Source organism: Moschus berezovskii, chromosome 4 (genome assembly GCF_049115385.1).
Source record: "Moschus berezovskii isolate FMDL1 chromosome 4, NW_MosBer_1.0, whole genome shotgun sequence".
NCBI classification, from domain to species: Eukaryota; Metazoa; Chordata; class Mammalia; order Artiodactyla; family Moschidae; genus Moschus; species Moschus berezovskii.
The window spans coordinates 25752955-25774999 of record NC_142463.1 but is presented as its reverse complement, the minus strand read 5'-3'; the positions used below and the strand labels follow the sequence as shown (position 1 = coordinate 25774999).

General features: G+C 38.7%; 2 protein-coding genes across 2 annotated transcripts in view; one reads left to right on the top strand and one right to left on the bottom strand.

Moving 5' to 3' along the window:
* Nucleotides 1-10507: 10507 nt before the first annotated feature.
* On the bottom strand, nucleotides 10508-16739 carry CDKN2C (cyclin dependent kinase inhibitor 2C). The gene is made up of 3 exons (XM_055403446.2): nucleotides 15646-16739; nucleotides 15052-15191; nucleotides 10508-11620 (listed from the first exon to the last, which is right to left on the bottom strand). Exons 2-3 carry the CDS (start codon nucleotides 15178-15180, stop codon nucleotides 11243-11245), a joined length of 507 nt encoding a protein of 168 aa, XP_055259421.1. The 5' UTR covers nucleotides 15181-15191; nucleotides 15646-16739; the 3' UTR covers nucleotides 10508-11242.
* A 282-nt stretch (nucleotides 16740-17021) lies between these two features.
* Nucleotides 17022-22045, top strand: part of FAF1 (Fas associated factor 1) — a 514461-nt gene continuing 509437 nt past the window's right edge. The window contains exon 1 of the mRNA XM_055403873.2: nucleotides 17022-17553. The gene's annotated coding sequence lies outside the window, so the exon portion shown is untranslated. The remainder of the gene's footprint in view (nucleotides 17554-22045) is intronic.

Sequence of the window (22045 nt, the reverse complement as noted above, 5' to 3'; positions counted from 1 at the left end):
CTAACAGATGTCAAACTCCTATCCTCCAGTACCTGTGAATGTGTTCTGGTTTGGAAATAGAGTCTGAGCAGATGATCAAGTTAAGATGAGATTATTAGGGTGGGCCTTAATTCATTAAGACTGGTATTCTTATACAAAAGGGAAATTTGAATGCAGAAGTAGACACATATAAAGGGAAAGCTGAGAAAACACTGTGAACAGCATCTACTAGCCAAGCTATACCTGAGGCTACAAGAAGCTAGGAAAAAGGAATGGAATAGATTTTCCCTCAGCCCTCAGAAGAAACTAACTTGATTTCAGACTTCTCACCTTTAAAGAGACAATAAATTTCTGTTGTTTAAGCAACTCAGTTTGTAATACTTCATTACAGCAGCCCCAGGAAAGTAACATACTAGAGATCAGTGGATGCCCCCCACAACAGCTGGCATCAAGACTCACTTTCCCTCATTTTTGGTCTCTGCAGATTTCCCTTACCTTCTTATCAGTGCAACTGTGAATTCTAAAATATATTTAAAAAATATTTTAGCCAGCAATTTATTTGTTATGTTTTGGGAAGATTTTTAAGGAAATCTAGTCTTCATTTTGTTGGAAATGAAAATCTACTTGACTCTTCCAGAGTAACTTTCTGAAAATGGAGTCTGGTGTCTCAAAGATACTTATTACTTCATTATATCTAATATCCTACTATATACCATATAAGATATTTTATTTCTCTCACTAAATTTCTAGTTCCTTGAGGGTTGAGATGATGTCTTACCTTCATATCCTCAGTATGTGGAAAAAGCACCTCACATATAATGGGTTTTAAATAAATGAGGCTATTAAACTGAAAGTACTTATATATGGGTCATATGCATAGATACTTGGAGTAATGACTTTAAAATAAAAGTTTTTATTCTTAATCCACAAATGTCTGTGTTACTCAAGGTTGTACTCACGGAAGATGGATTTTCTTTTCTTTCTGATTAATATAACTAACTCTAAATCTCAGAAAACCTAATAGTGTATAGCCTTTCCTATGTTAGAGTATTAAATGACTTATTAATAAATATTATTTCTAATTATTACAACCTTGTAAAGTAATTGTTATTATTATGCCCATTTTACAAATGAGAAAATGAGAATTAGAAAGGTTAAGTGCCTGTTCCAAAGTAAGATATATAGTATCTACCAGAGTTAGAAATAAAGTTTATTTATTTTGAATAGTGAATGATCCTAAAGCCATTCACTCACTATCCTCTACTGCTTATTAGGGATCCCATTATCTAACGATTATGAAACTCCTAGGTATTTCTATTCCCATTTGAATCAGAATATCACAGTCACTTATTCTAAAATAACGTCTTTCATTTATACCTTTCAAAATACCTACTTACACATGTTTTTTATATTTTCTGTCCATGCAGTTGCTTTCCATTGCATCCAATATATTGTTAGATGTAGACACCTCCAGAGCGTACATGCTAGAAGTCAATTATTTTGAAGTGGCTGTTCCCTTTTCTTCTCAATAAAGGAAATTTTCCACTATAGGATATTTAAATCAGTATCATAAATCTAATAAGATGGTGTAAGCTATACCACATATTACCATGTACTTGCTCATATCTTGCTTGCTTTCTAGTTGTTATATGTATGCCACATGTAAATTTTATTTACCCAAATAGTTTTTTAAGTTCCTTGGGGTCAAGAATGGGTTTTCTCTTTCTTTGTATTCCCTATAATAATAGTTCCTGTTAGAAAAGTCTTGCTGAGTCCCAGGAAATTTACACAAATTTCATTTACAGTAACAACAAATAAGGTATTATTACCCCCATTTTGCAGATGTAGAAAGCTTTGGATATAATTGATCTCAAAGCTATAAACCTATTAAGTGACTATAATGATGAATCCTTAATATGTGATTGTTGAGTTGACTGATTTGTTATTTCCCTGAAAGATCTTTTCATCTGGCTATAATGAAGTTAACAATAAGACACGGGTTCATATCCTTATGCTATAAATTACAAGCCAGTAACATGGGCAAGTTATTCAACATCATTAAATCTAAGTTTCTGGATTGTAAAAATGGGAGAATAAAGTTCAATCCATGAAGGGGCTACGAATATTAAATTAGGTTATACAGAGACTAAATAATGGATATTGACTTATTAACTTGCTTGATTTTGTGTTTTCTTCTCTCTCCTTTTACTGAAATGTAAATTGAATTAATATATTTATAAATTAAGAAGTACCAAAAAGAAGCGACAATTATTAGAGCATCTCCTACTTTCTTTGTGTACACAATTTAATAAGATGATGACAAATTTCAGTATATTTAGTACTTTTTATATGCTAACATGTTCATAACTATATTAAAACAGCTTCAGAAAATCCTCACAGGTCAATTACCATCACACTTCCTATACAGAGACTCACTTGCTTTTTAGCGTGGTCATATTCCTTTTTCTAAATATTTAGGATTTTATTTCCAACAATATTGGATAAGGAATCAGTAATCTTTTAATCTAATGGAAAAGGATTTAAATATTTTTTTTCCTGTCATGACTTTTCCCAAAATTAATGGAAGATTTTCAGGTGAGACATTTTTTCTGTTGATTTCATATCATTGTTGTTCTTTAACTTGAATCTTTTATCTAAATTTTATGTTTTGAATTGATTTCTCTTTAATCTGTTCTGTTGCTAAATAAGGAGAAACCTTGCAATGTCTCCACAGAGTTCCATTGTTTAAATTCTACATATTTAAACTCAAAATGATGATATTAAAATATTACCTTACTATAGAAATATTAAATAAACCTTACACTGATCCTAAATATAATCTATTTGTTCATAGAATATGAAATCTGCTACTGAAAATTCCCAGACCTTTATCTTGATAATTTGAGACAGAACATTTTCCTTAGAAAGCACTGATCTTTACAGTTTTTTATATGGCCAAGCCTCAAACTTTATGTGCTGATTTTAGGGTATGGTACATGATCTTTTAATAGGATCTGATGAACTAAAAGGTACTTTGAATAACTTTTTTGAGAAAAATTGAAAAATCAGAATATCAAAAATTAGTATGTGCACTGTATTTTATAGATATTATCCATATGTTTGAATAACTGTACATTAAAATTTTTTAACATAATAAATAAGCTTTTTTAAAGAAAGGAAAGCAATCATTTACCTTCAGCTGATCTTATTATGTAGTTTTCTTTTATATTAATATTACATTAATACTTCCCCATGACACTTGTGATGTCCCTATGGATGCAAAAAACATATATATATTCTTTCTTTTAACTGTCTTTGTATAAAGTTATTTTCTTTTTCATCAGGTACATGGTGTATTTAAAAACTGTAGGAAATTTATGCTACCTCAGAGCCATTTTGATTACTCTTAAGCAAATTAGCCAGCATTCAGTCAGTTCTGTACTCTCTCTCATGCGGCCCTAGTCGGGCTGCACATTAAACAGCTCCTCAGTCTAGTCCAGATGTCCAACTGTATCCATTCACCCTTTCAGATTGGTGTTAGACTTGCTATCTTTGGACAGAATATGTATATGTTGTATTTAAGTAAAACATATATGTAAATTTTTAAATATGACCAAATATAATAAGTGGTTACCTTCCAGCTGTGTTATAAAAAAATTATCTAAGTGAAATAGTAGAAAACTTCACTGGAAACTGTAAAATTATCCATACAAGTACATTAATTTGTTTATTTCCCATGGTGGTGTAATGGGAAAAAATTGTTTTTTGGTCTTTGCCCCACTTTTGAATTATTGGGCAAATGTCTTTACTGGTCTTGCTTTTTCCTTGCTTTTGGATTATTTAGCAAATTGCCCATCATGTAATTGATATTAAGCTAATTCAGAGGCATGGTTATCCAAAACACTTGAAAGGTCCATTATTCCTCTTATCTTTAGCACAATTCTGTTTCTAATATTTCAAATTTGATTACATTAATTGTGGATGTTAAGTGGTTTTTATATATATTTGCTTCATGATAAGAATTTGAAACAATAACCTAGATAGAACTAAGACCTGCGTCAGTGTATTCAGTTCTAAGATTTTAATTTATATCTTTCCCTGGATCATTAGTGAAAAGGATCTCATGTATATCTAAAAAATTATCAGCTTATATTCCTGAAGCAAATCATAATTTATCATCTTAAAAAATAGCAATAGGAAGTAAATTTATAGTATTTGTTCAAAATATCTATTTGCTCAGTATTAAACATTAGTAAGAAATAGCTAAATATACACACACATACATAAAAATGCTCATATATAACAGGACTACAAAGTATTATTTGGATTACCTGCATAGCCATATGCTTATAGATAAACACAGAGAACTTTGGTCCATCTGCCAAGTGTAAAATTTAATTATAAAATAATAATCACTACAATTAAAGTATATAATTTACCAGTAGGAGTAATTTATTAAAAGAAAACACTGCCTTGGATTTGATATCATAGTCCTCTCTTCTTATTTTCCAAGTATCAACATTCTAACTTTTCACTAGTTAAAACAATTAGCCTTACCTTACTGTGGCAAATTAAAATATATTAAATTATTTTGCAAAGACCAGAAACTAAATTTAATATTTTCAAGATCTTGATTCTAAAATTATAACCTTAGCATATGTCCAAATTTGAATGTATTTTAAGATTCCAACTAATTTATAGTCAAAACATAAATATACACTTGCTACAACCTAATTCCCATTTTTTTCACTTAACTTTATTTTAAATAAAATACAGACAATGCTTTTTCACTCATAGGCCTATGATAAATTTCAATTAATGGGAACAATTACTTTTTAGCATCACAAAACAGGGTTTTTAAAATTGAAGTCATGTTTGTGAATAGAGAAGTAGATGACTGAGGCAGCAGGAATAAAGGAGAACTGGAAACCTTTTTCTACATGCTATTTTTGTTCATCACCTATAATGTAGAGACAAAAAAGTAAGAGCAGTTGGAAAAAAGAGAAAGAAAGAAATACGGGGACCGCCAAAAACACAGGTGATGGTGTAGTTAAGTTTTTTTTTAAACTAATGTATTTTAATTATATCTTATGTAACATTGAAAAAGATATTCTGAACTTCAACCCCTTTTATATATCAGAGGAGTATTACATAACTGTCTTTCACAGTTAAAAATCATACCACAATACACACTATCACTTATTTGAATTTGAGATAGGTAATCCTGTACTATTAATCAACATCAAATGCTACTTAATAATGTGATCCCATTTATTCTTTTGATATATAAGATTTTAAAAATTTCATCTTTCATCATCATAGTGTAATAACTGATTTGCAAATTAATTATTCTAGGCCTTTCAAATGTTAACGTTCATCCACATCTGTTCTGAACTTGGACAAAAGAAGAAATGCACATTTCTTTTTAAATGTGTATAGAAGTCTAGTATGAAGTTCTTGAATTAACAGAATGGGCATCAGAATGCTGCTACATCATTAAGGACAACCACTTCTTAGTAAAAATATCTGAAGAAGAAAACTTTGGAACAAGAACAATTTGGGCCCAAATGGCTTTTACAATAGTTCCAAAATATAAAAGAAGATACTGTTACATTAGCAATAGTACAGAATAGCCAAATTATAGAATAATCATTCTTAAAGCATAGTGAGTTATTTTTTACTTAGGAAATTATGTTTCTAAGGCATACATTTTAAACCCAGGACAGACTTCTTTACCAGCAAGTTGTACAAACTGTACACTTAGGAGAAACAAGGGAGTGAACTGTACTTTAGTATAGTTGTGATAATTTAGTTGCATTTCTAAATTAAACTTTTAACATTAAAGATGTCAGTTTTGCTTTATACGTGAACTTTCACTCTGCTTATAACTAATCTGAAAAACTAAGGCATATAACTAAAATAAAATTAGTTAGCATGATACTGCTTTATATAGTCAAGATAAAGTATCAGTTTTTTTTCTAAGTAACTACTGTACTTATGAAATATAAAGGAGAGCAGAAGCTCCCATCTCCAAACATTTCAATGCAGGTTTTTAAAGCTTTTCATCTATAAATTCCAGAAACTGTCCCATTATTTTAATGTTAAAAGGCAATTAATATCACTTTAGTTTTATCAATTGAATGCATCTGAGGTCCTGGTAAATTATTTTTTCTTTCACAGTATAGATTATATGTAGGATTTCTTCTTAGTGCTCAAAGAAATGACGGGTAGTTTGGATAAGGATTGGTGGTTTTTTTACTTCCTCCCCCAAAGAGCTGATGTTTTTGGCTGACTTTTTTTTTTTTTTTGCGGTGGGGGGGCGAGGGGGAGGGAAGAGAAAGTCTGTAAGTTGAATTATTGAATAGGCCTACACTGAAAATCTTCCTTGACCAATGGTGACTGGAAGAGAGGAGAGTTGAGGTCAAACACTCTTAGTATAACAGTATCTGTGTAGTTTTAGAAAATGTACAAACTCCTCCAGCCCCCCGTCCCTCTCCTCCTATGTGCTGGTACGTCTGGACCGTCCAGAAGCCATTTTAGAACTTAGGAAGGAGACCCACTTGTGCTTTTGCAGGTGCTGTGGTGGCAAGGATAACCTCTGCTCCTTTGCCGGGTGTGTTACCATGCTGTTATTGAATGTCTTTGAGGATTAAAGACAGCACAGAAAATTCCAAACCCACATCCTAACACCTGAAGCTCGCACAATGTTTCTATAGCAGATGGCAAAACATTTCATTGGAAACTTGATTTACCAAGTGAATATCCAGATCTGCAGAATTTTTACTCTTTTCAGGCACCGCTGAAGATCCATACTGGATTTTCGGCTCTATTCCGGGTTGAAAAAACAAGACCACTTCTAGGTGTTTTGCGCACCCTAGCCCCACCCAAAGTCACGACGGGCCTGCAATTCTCAGTGTTTCAAGCTGAGGGTCTTTCCGAATGAATGTGCATTTTCAGTCCCGGACGTCTAATAATTTGTGGGGGTAAAGGCAACACCATAGGACTTTTCGGACAGTCGAAGAGGGTGAGAAGCCGAAGAGGCAATTGCCTCCTCGCAGTTGGACGTGAGGCTCGGAGCCCGGCTGTCCTCAGCTGTCACGGGGGGAGGGGGGAGGGAGTGCTGGCATCGGCTTTGGGCATGGAGTTGCTCCAGCCGCCGCGCCCGGTCCCGCCGCCAGCTCACCTCTGCGGAGAGCTAGGCACTCACCGGCCCGCTCGCCCCTGCTCCCAAGTCGCCCTCCGGCCCCAGTCCTCAGGCATAGGTCGCCGGAACCATCCAGAGGGATGGCCGCCGCCTCCTCAGGGACCGCTGCCTGAGGGCCAGGGCCGGGGAACCCTGGCCGCCCTGGCAGCCCGCAGCACCCGGGCGCTGTGGCGGCTGCAGCGAGGCACCGGGGCCCGCTCCCCCTCCCCGCCCCCGCTCCCGCCTCCTGCCTGCCGCGCCGTGCGCCCGCTTGCCCCAGCCGGCTGGCGCGGCAGCGCACACACTCACTCCGAGGGCGCCTCCAAGGTTACCCGCGGGGTGGGGGCTGGGGCAGTCTCCGGCCACTGGCCTCCTCCGCTGCCTTCCTATCGTCGCGGCCCTTCAGCCGCTCCAGGGCGACCGGGTTCCAAACCCCAAAGCAGAAGAGACTCCAAAGTCCGGGGAGGGAAGTCTCGAGCTGGGAGCAGACGAGCGTCCGGGCGGGGGGCGGCCTTAGTTGGCTCTGGGTGCTGGGAGAGTCGGGTCAGGCGAGGTCGCGGCAAGAGGGGGCTGTGGCTCCGGCGGCCGCGCTCCGGGCCGCGCTGGCTGGGCCGGGGGCAGCGCGCAGGGGCTGCAGGCAGCACCCAGGCGTCCAAGGCGCCCCGGGCCCGCTGGGGGGCAGAGACAAGCGGGCGGCCAAACCTGCCGAGGAAACTAACTAAATAAAAGGAGACTGTTATTTAAGGCGCGGAAATTTGAAATATTTGGACAGGAAGAGAAAAGAAAAGAAACCTTAGCGAGGGAGGGGAAAAAAAAAAACACACAACGCGAGCTAACGGTTTTGAAACTCCCCCACCCCCACCCCGGGCTTTTCTGCGCGCCCTGAGGGAGCTCTGGGCTCCAGCTTCCTCACTAGGGAGCCGGGAGCTGCGGTTGGAGTCTGGAGAATTTCGAAGGAACAGAAAGGATGACTCTGCAGCCCCTCCATAGAGGAGTTGGGTTGACGACGGGCAGAGCCTTTTTACCCCGGGTCTTAGGCTGGAAGCTTGTCTCCAGCCTCTCCTTAGGTCCCTACGTGAATCTGATTATTTTGAAATTGTAGTGTAAAAATCAAAGCAGTCTCCATAGACCAAGACACGGACTTTTCCCCTCCACTCCCCCATCCTAACCCCCCTTTTTGATGAAGGTCGCTTAGGGCAGTCAGGAAGGCTGTGAGTACGACCCTTTCTCGCTCCAGCACTGTGCTCTTTCAGCACTTCTGGACGATTACTTCTTCCCCCGGCAAAAGCCGAAAGCACCTTTTTGGGAACTGAGATTTCGAAACCAGTCCGGGGCTACGGATTCCACAACGTTTGTTTGACCCACATTATCAGGGACATTTACAATATTACTAATTGAAACGCTTTCCTGGAACAGGAAAATTTTATCCATTTATTGGTCACCCAGCGTGGTGTGTGTTTGTAGGAGCTCATCACACTATTACGAGATGCGAATTGTTTATCAGAGAACTATTGATTTACTACCGAAAAATGATAAAATGCAGTTTGCTTGGTGGCTTGGAGACCAGAACGTGGACTGAGGTCCTTTTGGTGTTCTCCCCCACCCTCCCCGCAACCCCTCTCCAGCCCTCCTTTGCCCAAGGTGTAAGCCGGGGGTTCAATTTACTGAGCAAAGGCTAAGCCTGAGTTTCCCGACATGGATGCGGGCTCAGAGAATAACTGAGTTTGAGAAACGCAGCTCTGCCTACTGCCGCGCCACTTTTTCTATGTCTTCGTCCCCTGAGGCCCTGGTCACTCCATTGATTAGCACTTGCCTCTCTACTCTGCATCTGAAAAAGCTCAGATCCTTTCTGGTCTCAGCTGGTTGTAAATTAAACCCCGTTAAACTCTGCAGTACCGTTTCTTCCATCCTATACATTTCGGTATATTTGTCTTACTGAATATTGTCGAGGTTTTTAAGAGATTGAATAATGGCTTTTCATATTTCCTAGAGGGGACCACATAACTCATTTCTAAAATACTTAGATTAGCAAAGCTATTTCCTGCGAAGAACCAAAGAAATGTGGCGATGTTTTAATGTCTAGGCAAGTTTTAGGCTGATGAAGAGATATAGAGCTCTTTCTCTTCACTTCGTGCTCCGACCATTTGAGACTAAAGCAAGCGCAGATGTACCTGTCTAATTTCAATGAACATCCTATATACGAAATAGCTAAAGAGCGATTTTAATGCTTATACTTGGTGGATACTGAAAAGTCCATTAAATAGACTTTAAGAAACGTTTATCTTTACAGTTGCAATTTGTAAGAAGTATTACTTTTATTTTTAGTAATAGTCTTGTGTTTACAAAGTATTCAGCTTACTCAAGCAGTGTATTTTGTATATTGATTCTAGTTTTTAAATCCAAAATACACCTTTTTCTTTCAAAATCAGCTCAATTTCTACTTTTCCCCTAAAGTTTAAAATGTGTTTTACATTTAATTTCATGTTGCTGTCAAAAATAAATTTATTCAGTAACTTGTGGTTTGAGATGGCAGAAGTTGAAGTCTTGTTGCACTTGACATAGGGAAGGTGAACTTAAAATGCCAAATGAAAAGGATTTTTTCTTGCATATTCTTTTATACTACTATGAAAAATAAATCATCGAAAATCACTTGTCTGCAACCTTCCAATCCTTGTTAGGGCAAGCATCAAAACCATGGCCTTCAATAAACCTTCAAGTATTTTGTTCTTTTTGGAGTGAGGGGAGGGAGCTTATGAAACAGAAGGAGGGACCTTTTACATAAAACATTTTTGTTCCTGTGGGAGATGATGAATAAAGTATTTATAAATTTATAAGAGGTAACTGCATTGAAATCCTTTGGTGAAATCTTTAACAGTAAGTAGTAGATACTGGAAAATTCTCTTGGAAATTTGATATTTCCATTTCATTCAAAAAAAATTTTTAGCTGGATGTATTATTAAGAGCTTTATATGCCTTTACTAAAAAGTTTTGAGGGAATCAAGTACTATGTGTAGGAGTGACCTATTTATTTACTGTAAAAGTTTCTATATTTATTATACTGTAGCCCCTAAATAAGTAATGCCACATTTGTAATATATGTATGTTCTTGCTAAGCTTTTTATCACCTCGATATTGGTATTTGCAGTGCATTTTTATACTTAAACATTTTGTAATTTTACACTTCTGGTATTTCAGGGAGAAAAAGCCATTGTTACACTTAGCATACTTATGGTATACTTTTGGGAAATATACTATTTAACCAATTGTTTCACTTTGTGATTTTAAAAAAATCAACAGATGGGAAGCACTTTTTAATGGTAATTTCTTTTTGAAATGGTTTTTAGGGCTAACATATATTTGATTCCAGATCGTTATTTCTGAAACCTGTTTTTCAACGATTTAACTTAACTTTGAGAAAAAAGGAAGATCAGATATTAGGAAAAATATACACTGAGGTAATTTCAGGTTTGATTTCCAAAAAAATGCTGTTCTTACTCTATTTTAAAGCAGACGTAGTAGGCATCAAGTAAAATCTTTGCTGGGAGGCATGAGGAGAGAAAGAAAAGCATTTAACTGGATCATCAATAGAATATGTCTAGTTCTTATGTCAAGACTTAAAACACCATGATCTTTCAGTTTAGTTCTCCTTAGCAAGAGGCATATCAAGTGCAGACTATAAGAGGAGTGGAAATCACAGAAAACATTGTCCTGTTTTGAAAATATGTTTTAATCGGGCAAAAGAAGCATCAGGACAAACCATTTTAAAAACAAAGTCTCCCAGTTGGGTATTGAGACTGGCAAAGGGAAAGGCAAGGAGAAAAGTCAGGGAAAGATAAAATATTCAGAAGAAAGCCAAAGCTTTTGCAATTACATGTTAGAACTTAGGGTTTTGCAGGTGAAAGAGATGTTGCTTAAATATATTCATAAAGCTGTAGTAAGATTTCCACTTAGCAGTTTCAGAGGCTTTAACTAGCTGCTTAAAATATGACAAAACTGAATTTTAACAAATGATATTAAAATAGGACAGCCAATCAATCAACTGACAAAACAGAAGGCAGTGTGGGAGAGCCCTCCCCACATTCATTGCAGATTCGCAGCTCCCTCCGCCCGGTTTCCCTCCATCAGGCTAACGACCTCGTTTCTCCGGTAGAGCCTGGCCAAGTCGCAGGCGGTGTCCCCCTGATGGTTCCGATGCCCCACTTTGCAGGCCGTATGCTTCACAAGGAACTCCACCACGGGGAGGTGGCCTTCTTTGGCAGCCAAGTGCAAGGGCAGGTTCCCTTCATTATCCTCGATGTTAACATCAGCTTGAAACTCCAGCAAAGTCTGTAAAGTGTCCAGGAAACCTGCTCTGGCCGCATCGTGAATGACAGCGAAACCAGTTCGGTCTTTCAAATCGGGATTAGCACCTCTAAGTAGTAGTCTCCTGGCAATCTCCGGATTTCCAAGTTTCATAACCTAGAAAAGGAGAAAAAACGGTAGAATCCTTCAAGCGCTCCTACTACAAGGCTATTTTAGAGTAGCCATCTTTCTATTCATGCAACTTTTTTTGGTGAAGGAGTGCTTTGGGAAGACCCATGTGATGGAGTTTGAAGGGCTTAGTTGCAGCAAATGAGTACTATTCGGTAAAAGTAGAAGACAACTTCTAAAAATTGAGCTTCTATGATGGAATACCTCAAACGAGCCCCAAAGTAGGATATATTGATTAATAAAAATAGAATGAGTGTGATTTGTACAAAATTCACTGACAACTCAGATCTCTGTCTCCCATAAAGAGTGGTGTAATTCCATGAATTTATTAAAATAAAAGAAATGGAGCTTGAGATTTAAGTCAGTCTTCTGTTTGGTTTTTCATGTTCATAAAATGTGCCTGGGGTATTGATTCTGTAAAATTAAATGTGGGTAAAATTTTTCTAAATGGCTAAAAAGAAGGAGAATGAGCTTCTTTAAATCCTTAAAGAAATGTTTCCACACACCAGACTCCATCTAGACTGATTTTACTAGTGTAAAAAATATCTCTTAAAAACCCAAACCTGGTATTTTCTTAAATTATTAATTTTCACAAGTTCTCTCCAAACAGATAAGCCCCAAGTTTCCAAGTAATTTTTAAATGTTTTTTTTCTTTGCAATTATTTCATGTGGGTTACTAGGTGTATTTAGTGCTTAGAATCCTCCACTTGAAAATTTAAAACGTTATTGAATATTAAAGTGGTTTTTTTTAAAAAAAGCAAGTGTTTTTTACATTGCCAATGATACTGATTTATCTAAAACATAACATATTTATGATATGCCTTGTACTAAATAGGAAAAGACTGTATGGCAACTGTTCTTAAAAGGAATGGAACAGTCATTCTACTATTTTACTTACTGTCTCCTAAAAAGTTCTAGCTAGCTTCCTAATTTTCAATTGAGCAAAAGAAGAGAAAGTAAGATATTTAACTTATATTTTGGGACATAGAAAGCTTTGTCTGTGGTTTCAGCCCATTTGTTAATCAACTGGTGATCTCATCTTATTTCCTTTTGCAGTTATTATCAGGCATTTAGGAATAGTTATTTGTAAACTGCCGATATTTTAAAAGCCAGAATTTGATATTAAAATTTGCTATCAACATACACCTAATTTACATGACAAAGCCTGATGTACTAGTGTTTGAATAAATTTCACTCTAATAAGAGGTCTCCATTAGGCTCTCATAATTATAAAGTATTTTGTACAGCAGCATGAAATTATACAATACATATAATATAGTTGTGAAAAAATATAGTCTCATTAACATGCAAGGAAATTTCAGCATTTTAATTGTTTTATTTCTAGGTATATTCATAATAATCTAAAGTTACAGTAAATAGATTGCATAGTAGACACTCAAATGTTTGTGAAATTAAATACATCCTGGAAAGACATATAAGGCTGATCTATCTTTTTAGAATGTTTGTTTTAAAAATCACAAATTAAGTAATATAAAATATATTCAGAATAATATTTTATAAATTCAAACTATATAGATGACCAAGATGTTAAGCTTCCCTATTGATAAAACTCTGCTGACTTTTAGCCCTTCCTTTAGGGCAGTGGTTAAAAATGATACATAATTTATCTTTTAAGAACTTGGATGAAATATACTTTTTGGTTATTAAAAATTAACACAATCTAATTTTTACCACAATTGCCTCTAAATATTTAGTTACATTTAAGGACTTGAACTGGGAAAAATAGGAGACAGACACCTTGGATCTTTGTAAAGCAAATGTACGATCAGGGCCTTTGATATTATCCTGATTGAGAGGCTGACACTAGGAAGAGGGAAAAACCTTTTGTAATTCAGTTAAATAAACATTACTGTAGGAGAAATTTTGCCATATTTCACAGAAAATAATAGCAATGCTGGAAATTGTTTTGAAAGAGTTCTTTCTTTTGTTATGATACAACTTCAGAGTCAGGATTATACATACTGAAAACAAGCTTTGAGACTCCTGTTTGTGTGTGTTTCATTATATGTACTAGGACTAAGCCACAATAAGTGGGTGTTAATATCTTGATAAATATGTTTAATATAAACAAGACCAGAGTTGTATTAAAAATGTTTGTCAAAACTTTTGTTTTGCAGTATTAATCTCCTAGTCTTCCTGCTCGTCACAAGTCCTGCAAGATCCTATTCTTACAGGGTTGAGTGGCTCATTCTTTGTGAGATTTATATAAAATTTTGAATGTTCAATAGGAAAAATTTCAATATATTAAATTTGTGACATTGCTATCATCACAATACCTGTTAAAAACTACGAGGTGGAAACAGAAAAAAATCTTTCCCACACTTAATATACCTGAAATAACAAGATAAATAATTTAGTATCTATCTATAAGCTTCCTTAATACTGAAAATTTTAAAGTCAGTGTATTCTGATTTAAAATATACAGGGTGTATGAACTTCGTCTGTTAGTAGTACATCTCCTGTCACTTAAATTTCTAATTCTTGCAATTAAAAACAAAGCACTCTAAAAACCCTCTCCCCAGTGGATTTTCAAAAACAGCTTTAAGTGTTGCATTTCAAATACGAACTGCTCATAAGAACATCATCAGAACTCAGATAAAGCAACTGTTTGAAACTACTTTGCCATTTTTCTGCTTCTAAGCCTTTCAACCAAGTTACATGATAACCTTCAGAGGAGGAAAAAAGTTATCAGGTACAATACTTGGCACCTGGACATGTTTCATTTGTTGCTTGTAAATCTAATTCCTAAAAATTAGAACATACCACGGTAAGACTGCAGAGACAAAAACACTATAAACTGAGCTCTGATTAGAAAATTTAACTTTTTATACCTCCTCAATCCTGAATGGGTGGATGGTATTATATTAACTGTGAAATGTACATCCTGTGCCTGTGCCCAGGCCACCCATTCCAAACGAGGAAAGGTCGTTTGTCAAAACTTGAAGCATTTGAAGGAAAAATACCCTCGCCAGTAGTCAAGAAAATTAACGTTAAAGTCAATTATTGGAGTAAAGTACGGAAACCACTAATAGCAGTGTATTTACTTCAAATAATAATCATAATAACGTGTTTACAGAACTGTCTAAAAAAAAAAACAACAAAAAACTCGGCGCTGCTACGACTGGTACACAATCCCCACAGTCACAAAAACATTCCAAAAATTAAGACCAAACCTGGAACCCACTTGATATAGAGGATGTTATTGGATTTGACGAGTTTGTTCAAAGTACGTCATTTTGGGGAGTTGGATCCACTTAAAGATATAAAATATGGCAACCAACTAGTTTTAAAAACAGTGAAATTTAGTACCCCTTAAAGCTTGAAAGCTATTATTCTAGAAACCCGGGTCACGTAGGCAACATTGTTGACCTGTTTCCCCCACCTCTCTGGATACCAACCTGCAGCGCAGTCCTTCCAAATCCATTTTGTGCATTGACGTTTACATTATTTTGCAACAAACTAGTAAGTTGCTCTAGGTCCCCCCTGGCAGCTGCGGACGCCAACTCGTTCCCCCAAGGCTCGGCCATTCTTTAGGGTCCTGACGATCGGGAAAAGATGAATTAGTTGTTTTTCTTTTTCCCCTTTCCTTCGCTCCTAACCAGGCTGCATGATGGCATCGGAGACTGACAGAAGGACTGGGATGGTTAATCTGGAGTAGAGCTTGGTAGTAAATACTAGTAAGATCTGCCTGCCAAAAGCCCGCCCCTCGATTCACACGTGATTATTCAGCAAAACTGAGCCATTGGAGAGGGGCTCCGCTCCTCGCTTTTTAGCTTAACCCCTATGAAGAATTCTGGTGATTAAACTGAGAGATATACAGACACACATATATTCCGGGTAAATTACTCTGGATGTAAAATGTAGGCAGAGCTGGCACGTACCTACACTACAGATCTCCGGGAGGAATGTATGCGGAGATTTAAGGGACTAGGTTAGGGCAGAAAATACCGTGGAAAAAGAGACATGGGGGGGGGGGGAAGGTATTAACCCACCCTTGTTCACAGTAGTGACTTGAGCCGCGCGAGCCAGTACCGCAGGGGCAGGTCCTCGGAGGGGCTCGGTCTCCATCCGTCTCGCCGAAGGGGTAGTTCTGAGTCCTCCGCTGCAGGGAGAGCGCCTCGGTGGCTGGGTGCTGATGTGCTCCGGGGGTTAAAGATGATCGCCAAAATCAAACGAGAGTAGCAGTTCCGTGGCCCTCAAGTTACAGGTCGTCAGGGCTCCTCCGTGGCTTTCGATTCTCCGGATGAGTCTTAATCCTCGTCCAGGCCGAGCTGCGGGCTAACGCCGTGCGGGAGGGCTCCGGAGCCCGCCCGCCGGGCTACCGCAGCCCTGCCGAGCCTGAGAGGCCGTGGGAGCCAGGCTCGGCGCGCGTCTCCGGAGACGGCCGGGCGCGCGGCGGGCCCCCGGCAAGCCGGTCATGCCGGCCCCGCCGGGTCCTGGGACGCCCAGCAGCGTGAGGAAGGGGGAGAGAGATGCGGGAAATGTCTATGGAGCCCCGGCTGCTGAGGCAGCGCGCTGCAGCATCGCGGCTGCACGGGGCAGCCCACCGGTAACTTCCCGCCTACAACCGAGCCAGTTCAGACTTCCTAATGTAGAAGCTCATTGAGCGACCGCCGCTTCTTTTCCTTCCTTTCCCGGTTTTCTGAGGGCTCCAGAGATCGGGAGGGTCCTTGGAAGTCTCAGGCCAAGCTCTGAGTATTGCGAGTCGCCACAATTCCAGGGCGCAGCCAGTTCCGCCCTCGGCGAGAGCTCAACGGCTTCGGCGCCCTGTGCCACTTCGCCAACTTCTCGCAGTCCCCTGGCCTGTGCCCCCAGCCTGTGCCGCCGATAGGGCAGCGGCCGCCAGCCAGCTGTGCCCGGGAGCCTAGCCGGGTAGCACCGCTTCCTCCCGAGCCGCAGCGCTCCCAGTGACAGTTTCTTTTGTAGCTGGTCCCCCCCAAATTTCTGGTCCCTGCTCCTTTTACCCCTACAGACACTTGTGCGTCGTGCCCCTTTCTGGTCTTTTCCTTCCCTCCCTCGCTTCTTTTTTCGCTCAAACAATTGCTGCTTCTGTTGCCGCTGCAGAGACGGTGCCGGTTTCTTCTCCCTTTTTTCCGACCTCATCAGCTTTTTTTGAAAAGAAAAAAATTGAGCGCTTTTTGAGTTGAAAAACCCGCCCCCATTTTAACGGCAGAGTTTTAAGGAGGCTCGGCGGAGTTACAGCACCGCGGGAGCGGGAAGGCCGGGCGCCGCCTACGCCCCGCCCTCCGCCCTGGTGGCGCTCGAGCTCTCAGCCCGGTTCGCCCCGCCCCCGGCCCCGCGCCCTTTCTCCCGCCTCCCGGCTCTCCGCTTCCCTCGCTGTCTCCTGCGCTGCCTCCCACCCGCCAGCCCAGCGGCCAGGCCGGGGCTGAAGCGGCTTTCGGCCCGGCGAAGCCGGGTTTGGCCTCCTTTAGCTGGCGGGAGGAATGGAGGGTGCGACGTGAAACCCCGAGCTGTACTGAGGCCGGCGGGGCCGGAGGTGGGGAAAAGAGGCTTGTTAATTAAGAGTGCGGAGAGCCTCAGGGCCTCGGAGGCTCGGCGGCGCTGACTGTTGGAAGGCAGAGAGGAGGCTGGCGCGGAGCTAGTCTTTCCCCGGCGTTGGCGGGGCAGGCCGCCCGCCTCAGCGCTCCCCGGCCAGGCTCTCGAAGTTCGGGAGGCCAGGCCTACCGCTGCCGCCGCCACCTCCGTGGCGCGCTCTGTGCAAACTCGGCCTCCTTTTCTCAGTCCAGCGCTTCGGCCTCGCACCTGCCAGATCAACGCCCAGGGCCGCGGGTGGCCGCGGGGATGGAGGGAGAGACCTGACTGACAGCAAAAAACTGTGCTCAGAAAAAGCAAAAGTCTTTTCTAGACTTATTGTTACGAAAACTAAAGGCATGGCGTAGGTAAGAAATCATGACGAACTCTGAAGCCTTAATGTTCCAGGGACTTGAAACGGAAATATTCCATTTCTTTGGGGAAAGGGAGATAAGCAATTAACTTTAAAGCAAATATATATATATATATATTTTTTTTTTAAGTAGGTCTTGGGAAGGGTTTTCTAACAAGGCCATTTGTTTTTGTCAAAGTTCTCTCTGACTACTTTAGATGGGACTTGTTGGGTGGGGGAGGGGTGTCTAAATGTAAAGGAATAGTATCTTCCCATATGTTTATTTCAGTCGTCCGAGGCACCAGTTCTCTGTACTTTTACTTCCTTTTTTAGCTATGTAAGATTAATTAATTACTGCTTTCTACATTTTTTGCTCTTAAAAATATCCAACACGGTTGCATGATGCACCCAGTGGGCAAAATGAAACCAAACAAAAAGTGACAGGTGGTCTGATTATTGCCGGCCTCTAGCAAGCATATTTTCAAGCAATATCTATACCGAGCTCTTTGAGATACACTGTACGTATTAGCAACGAAACACACCAACAACATCTGGATAGTCATTAGCAACAGATTGCCTGGTAGGTAGAGGGAGAGTTCAAAATTTGAATTTCAATCTGGTGGTGTTTCCTTTAACGGAGTTGTTGACAGAAAAAGAACCAGAGCTATTTTCTTAAGTAACTAAACTTGAAATGTGAATCAAACATGAACTGCAACACAATAAATTAACTCTTGCTTCTTACATGTATTTAGACATTTCAAATAGACCTTTTAGGATTCCATATATACCAGTAAATATCATAAATAATATAATTTACTTATGATTATTCTGGGAAATTAGTATGAAATCCTTCAGTACAGCTGGAGGGTGTGATGATATAGTAGTATTGTTGGCTGATAAGAGATAACTGGCATTAATCCAACTTATGCGAGTTGTTGTCTAGCCTTTATTATGGTTTCTAAGAGAAGACAGTGAAATAAGGAAGATTCTTAAAGTGTACTCATGTAAAGTATAGGTATACACGGGTTATAATTTTCATGAAATAAAATTCTTTTTGCTGAATAACAAGAAATAAAACAGGGTAATTTAAGATGCCTACAGAGCTGGATTAAGATTTTTGGAGATCCTAAGCACAAAAGATTTTGATGTCCCACCAATTCACCTAATGTGTAAATAAAAATAATACAAGACCAAAAAATAAATGTGAAGAAGTCCAACAAGGTTCTGACTTTTCTCATCTTGACTACTTTAGTGATTTTGCTGAAATATTAAACAATTTAAGGAAGTTTTTATTTTTTTTCCACTTTGGCTTTGCTGGTGTCCTAAAGCATATGCTTTGTTTGCTTATCGTATCACCCAGAACTGGCAGCACAGAGACACAGAAGTTACAATCTTAGTTCAGAAAGCATAAGTAAGACTACAGAGGACCCTCAATGAAAATCTCATATTGATTGCTAGTTCACTGAAATAGAGTCAAAGGTGAGTATCTCTGCAGTCAACAAGCTTACATTCTAACATGGTATACAAGAAAGATTTACAGTTAAGCATCTACTATATTGAAAATAGTAGTTTGTCTTTTAACACAGTAATGGCACATCTCTCAAACACTGAAACAGAGCCTTTTAGTTGGGTATAAAATATAAATAGTCATGGAAATCTTTTTCTTTATAGCAGTTCATACTTATTTTAAAGGACTTATAGAAAGACTATAATCAAATATTTTTGTGCTTTCCCCCCTCTTTGACTTAAGTATGCATAGTTTCTGAATGAGTGACTTATGGTTATGTGTATATGGTATTTACAATTTCTTTACATAGTTTCAAAATCTTCCTTTTGTTATATTTATAGATCCAAGGGAGATAGGAAACAGGTTGGTACACTCAGGGGAACTTTTCATCATTTCATTATTGTGGCATAATGAAATGGCATTTGGCATTTTATGGCATTTTATTTCTGAGATTCAGTAGACTTTTTCATATGGGTTCTCATACCATGGAAGTCTTTTTGTAAAGTGAGAAAAACATGCACAGTAAGCAACTCAAAAGTTTATAATAGCAATGATTAATATTTGTGTAGTGTTTTCTGGTTATAACATATGATGTATACATTATTTAATCTTTATAACATCTCTGGGAGGTAAATATAACTATCCCCTCATTCTTTTCAGATGAAGGAATTGAGACTTAAAGACATTGTGACTAAGGCCAGTAAGTAGTGGATGTAAGATTTGAACTCAGATCTTGGGGTTCCCAAATGTTAGGCCTTTTCCATTATTTCAGAGTCCAGGACCCTGGGAGCTTTGCGTTCGGAACCCTTCCAGATTTTTCTCTAAATGCTTCTTCTATTGGCTGGTTTTGGCCTGTATCCTTTCCCCTTTCTCTGTAATAAGTTGTAATCATACATTTTTTAAAAAAGAAAAAGACAGGATCAGGCACTAGTGTCCTAAGGAACATTAAATCATTATATGTAATATGTTTTTGATTACTTGAGTGTGGATCTAACTATAGTAGCATTAATCTCATGATTTATATATATATATAAAGTTCCTGACCACTGTTCTTCAAAAGTCAAAACTGAGTAATTGTCAACAATTGGAAGATGCTAAGGAAATAGAACCACTAAATGTAGTGTGGAATTCTGGTTTGGACTCTGGAACAGAAAAAGTACATTAATGTAAAAATCCAAATAGAGTCTCTGAAACATAACAGTATTATGCCAATGTTGATTTCTTAGTTTTGATAGCAGTACCATGGTTGTGTAAGACGGTAACATTAGAGGAAGCTGGATTAAAGGAGCATTCTGTACTATGTTTGCAACTATTAGATAAATTGAAAATTATTACAACTAAAAATTTCGCAAAATATCTGTAAGTAGACTATGTTATATATATATTTGAAAAAATATGAAATAAAACTTCCTTTTGAAAGAAGAATGGTAAGATCAAACAACATGGAGATTCTAGAAAAAGATCTATATTTGAATTAGACTGAGCTTCATGAGTTAATGCAGTAGAACAACTAAGAGGATGGGTATATTAAAACCATATTTCTTTGCTCATGCTTATGATCAGAGAATCTCTATACATTTTTATTCTCTTAGTTTGTGACACTGTAATGAAATTGTTTCTTTTAAGGAAGGAATTCTGGCGAAATGAGTTTTCTCTTAATTCAGTATTTATTTTTGTAGTAGAAAATTATTCTGGATATCCAACCATGAATAGTTGGGTCATAGAGAAGAATCAATCTCCTCAGGAGCTATACACTATGGAAGGTAAAACGCAGGGAAGCAACAGGTTAAGTGGAAAGAGCACCTAGCCTCACTGTATAGCATGAATTTGGGCACATTCTTAACCTCTCAGAGCAGTTTTTTTTTTCTGTTTATTCCGTTGTAAGTACTGAATGAGATAAGATATGTAAAATACCTGTATATACTAGACATCCAATAAAAATTAATAAATTCAAAAGCTTTGGTTGTTATATACCCAAGACTTTGCCATGAATGAACTATGATGAATATAAAAACACATGGAATGAAAGGGCTTATAATCTCAAGGAATGTTCAGACTTTGAGGAGAGATTAAAACATGCATAGGGGCTTCCCTGGTGGTCCAATGGTTAAGACTCCGAGCTCCCAATGCAGGGGTCCGGTTTGATCCCTGGTCAAGAACTACATCCCACATGCTGCAACTGAGACCTGGAGGAGCCAAATAAACAAAAATAAATATTAAAAAAACATGCATAGATGAAACAATTAGACAAAAAATTACAGAGTTTAATTATAGAGTATTAAATTGTAAAGATCGTAGAGCAGTGATTAGAAAGGAAGAAAATCTTTGTTGGCTTAAGTTTTATGAAAGAGATTATACTGAGAAAAGCATTTAGGAACTGGTGTACAAGTTAGGAACTGGTGCACAAGTAATCCGAGTTCATTTCCTGGTCAGGGAAGCCTTTCTTCTTCCTCTATGAGTTTGAGTGAACTCCGGGAGTTGGTGATGGACAGGGAGTCCTGGCATGCTGTGATTCATGGGGTCTCAAAGAGTCAGACACGACTGAGCGACTGAACTGAACTGAACTGTACAAGTAATACTGGAGGAGGGCATGGCAACCATTCCAGTATTCTTGCCTGCAGGAGCCTGGCGGGCTGCAGTTCATGGGGTCTCAAAGAGTCAGACATAACTGAAGTGACTTAGCACACGTGCATACATACAAGTAATAGCAACTAATATGTTTGGACAGCTTTAAGGCTTCTGAAAAGTTTTCACAAGCATTATACACTCAGTATTCACAATCACCTTATGAAGTAAGTTTTATGAACCCCATTTTAGAAATAAATTGAGACTCAGAGAAGTTTTTTGTTTTTGTCAAGGGGCAGAACTAGAACACAAGCCTAGTAATGCTATGCAGTCTATGCTTGTTTTGTAAAAATATTTTATGCTTTCATGCAGTTTCATAATTGTTTTCTCATCGTCTGAAATAGCCATGTCAGAAGCTGAAGTCAGAGAGTCTAAG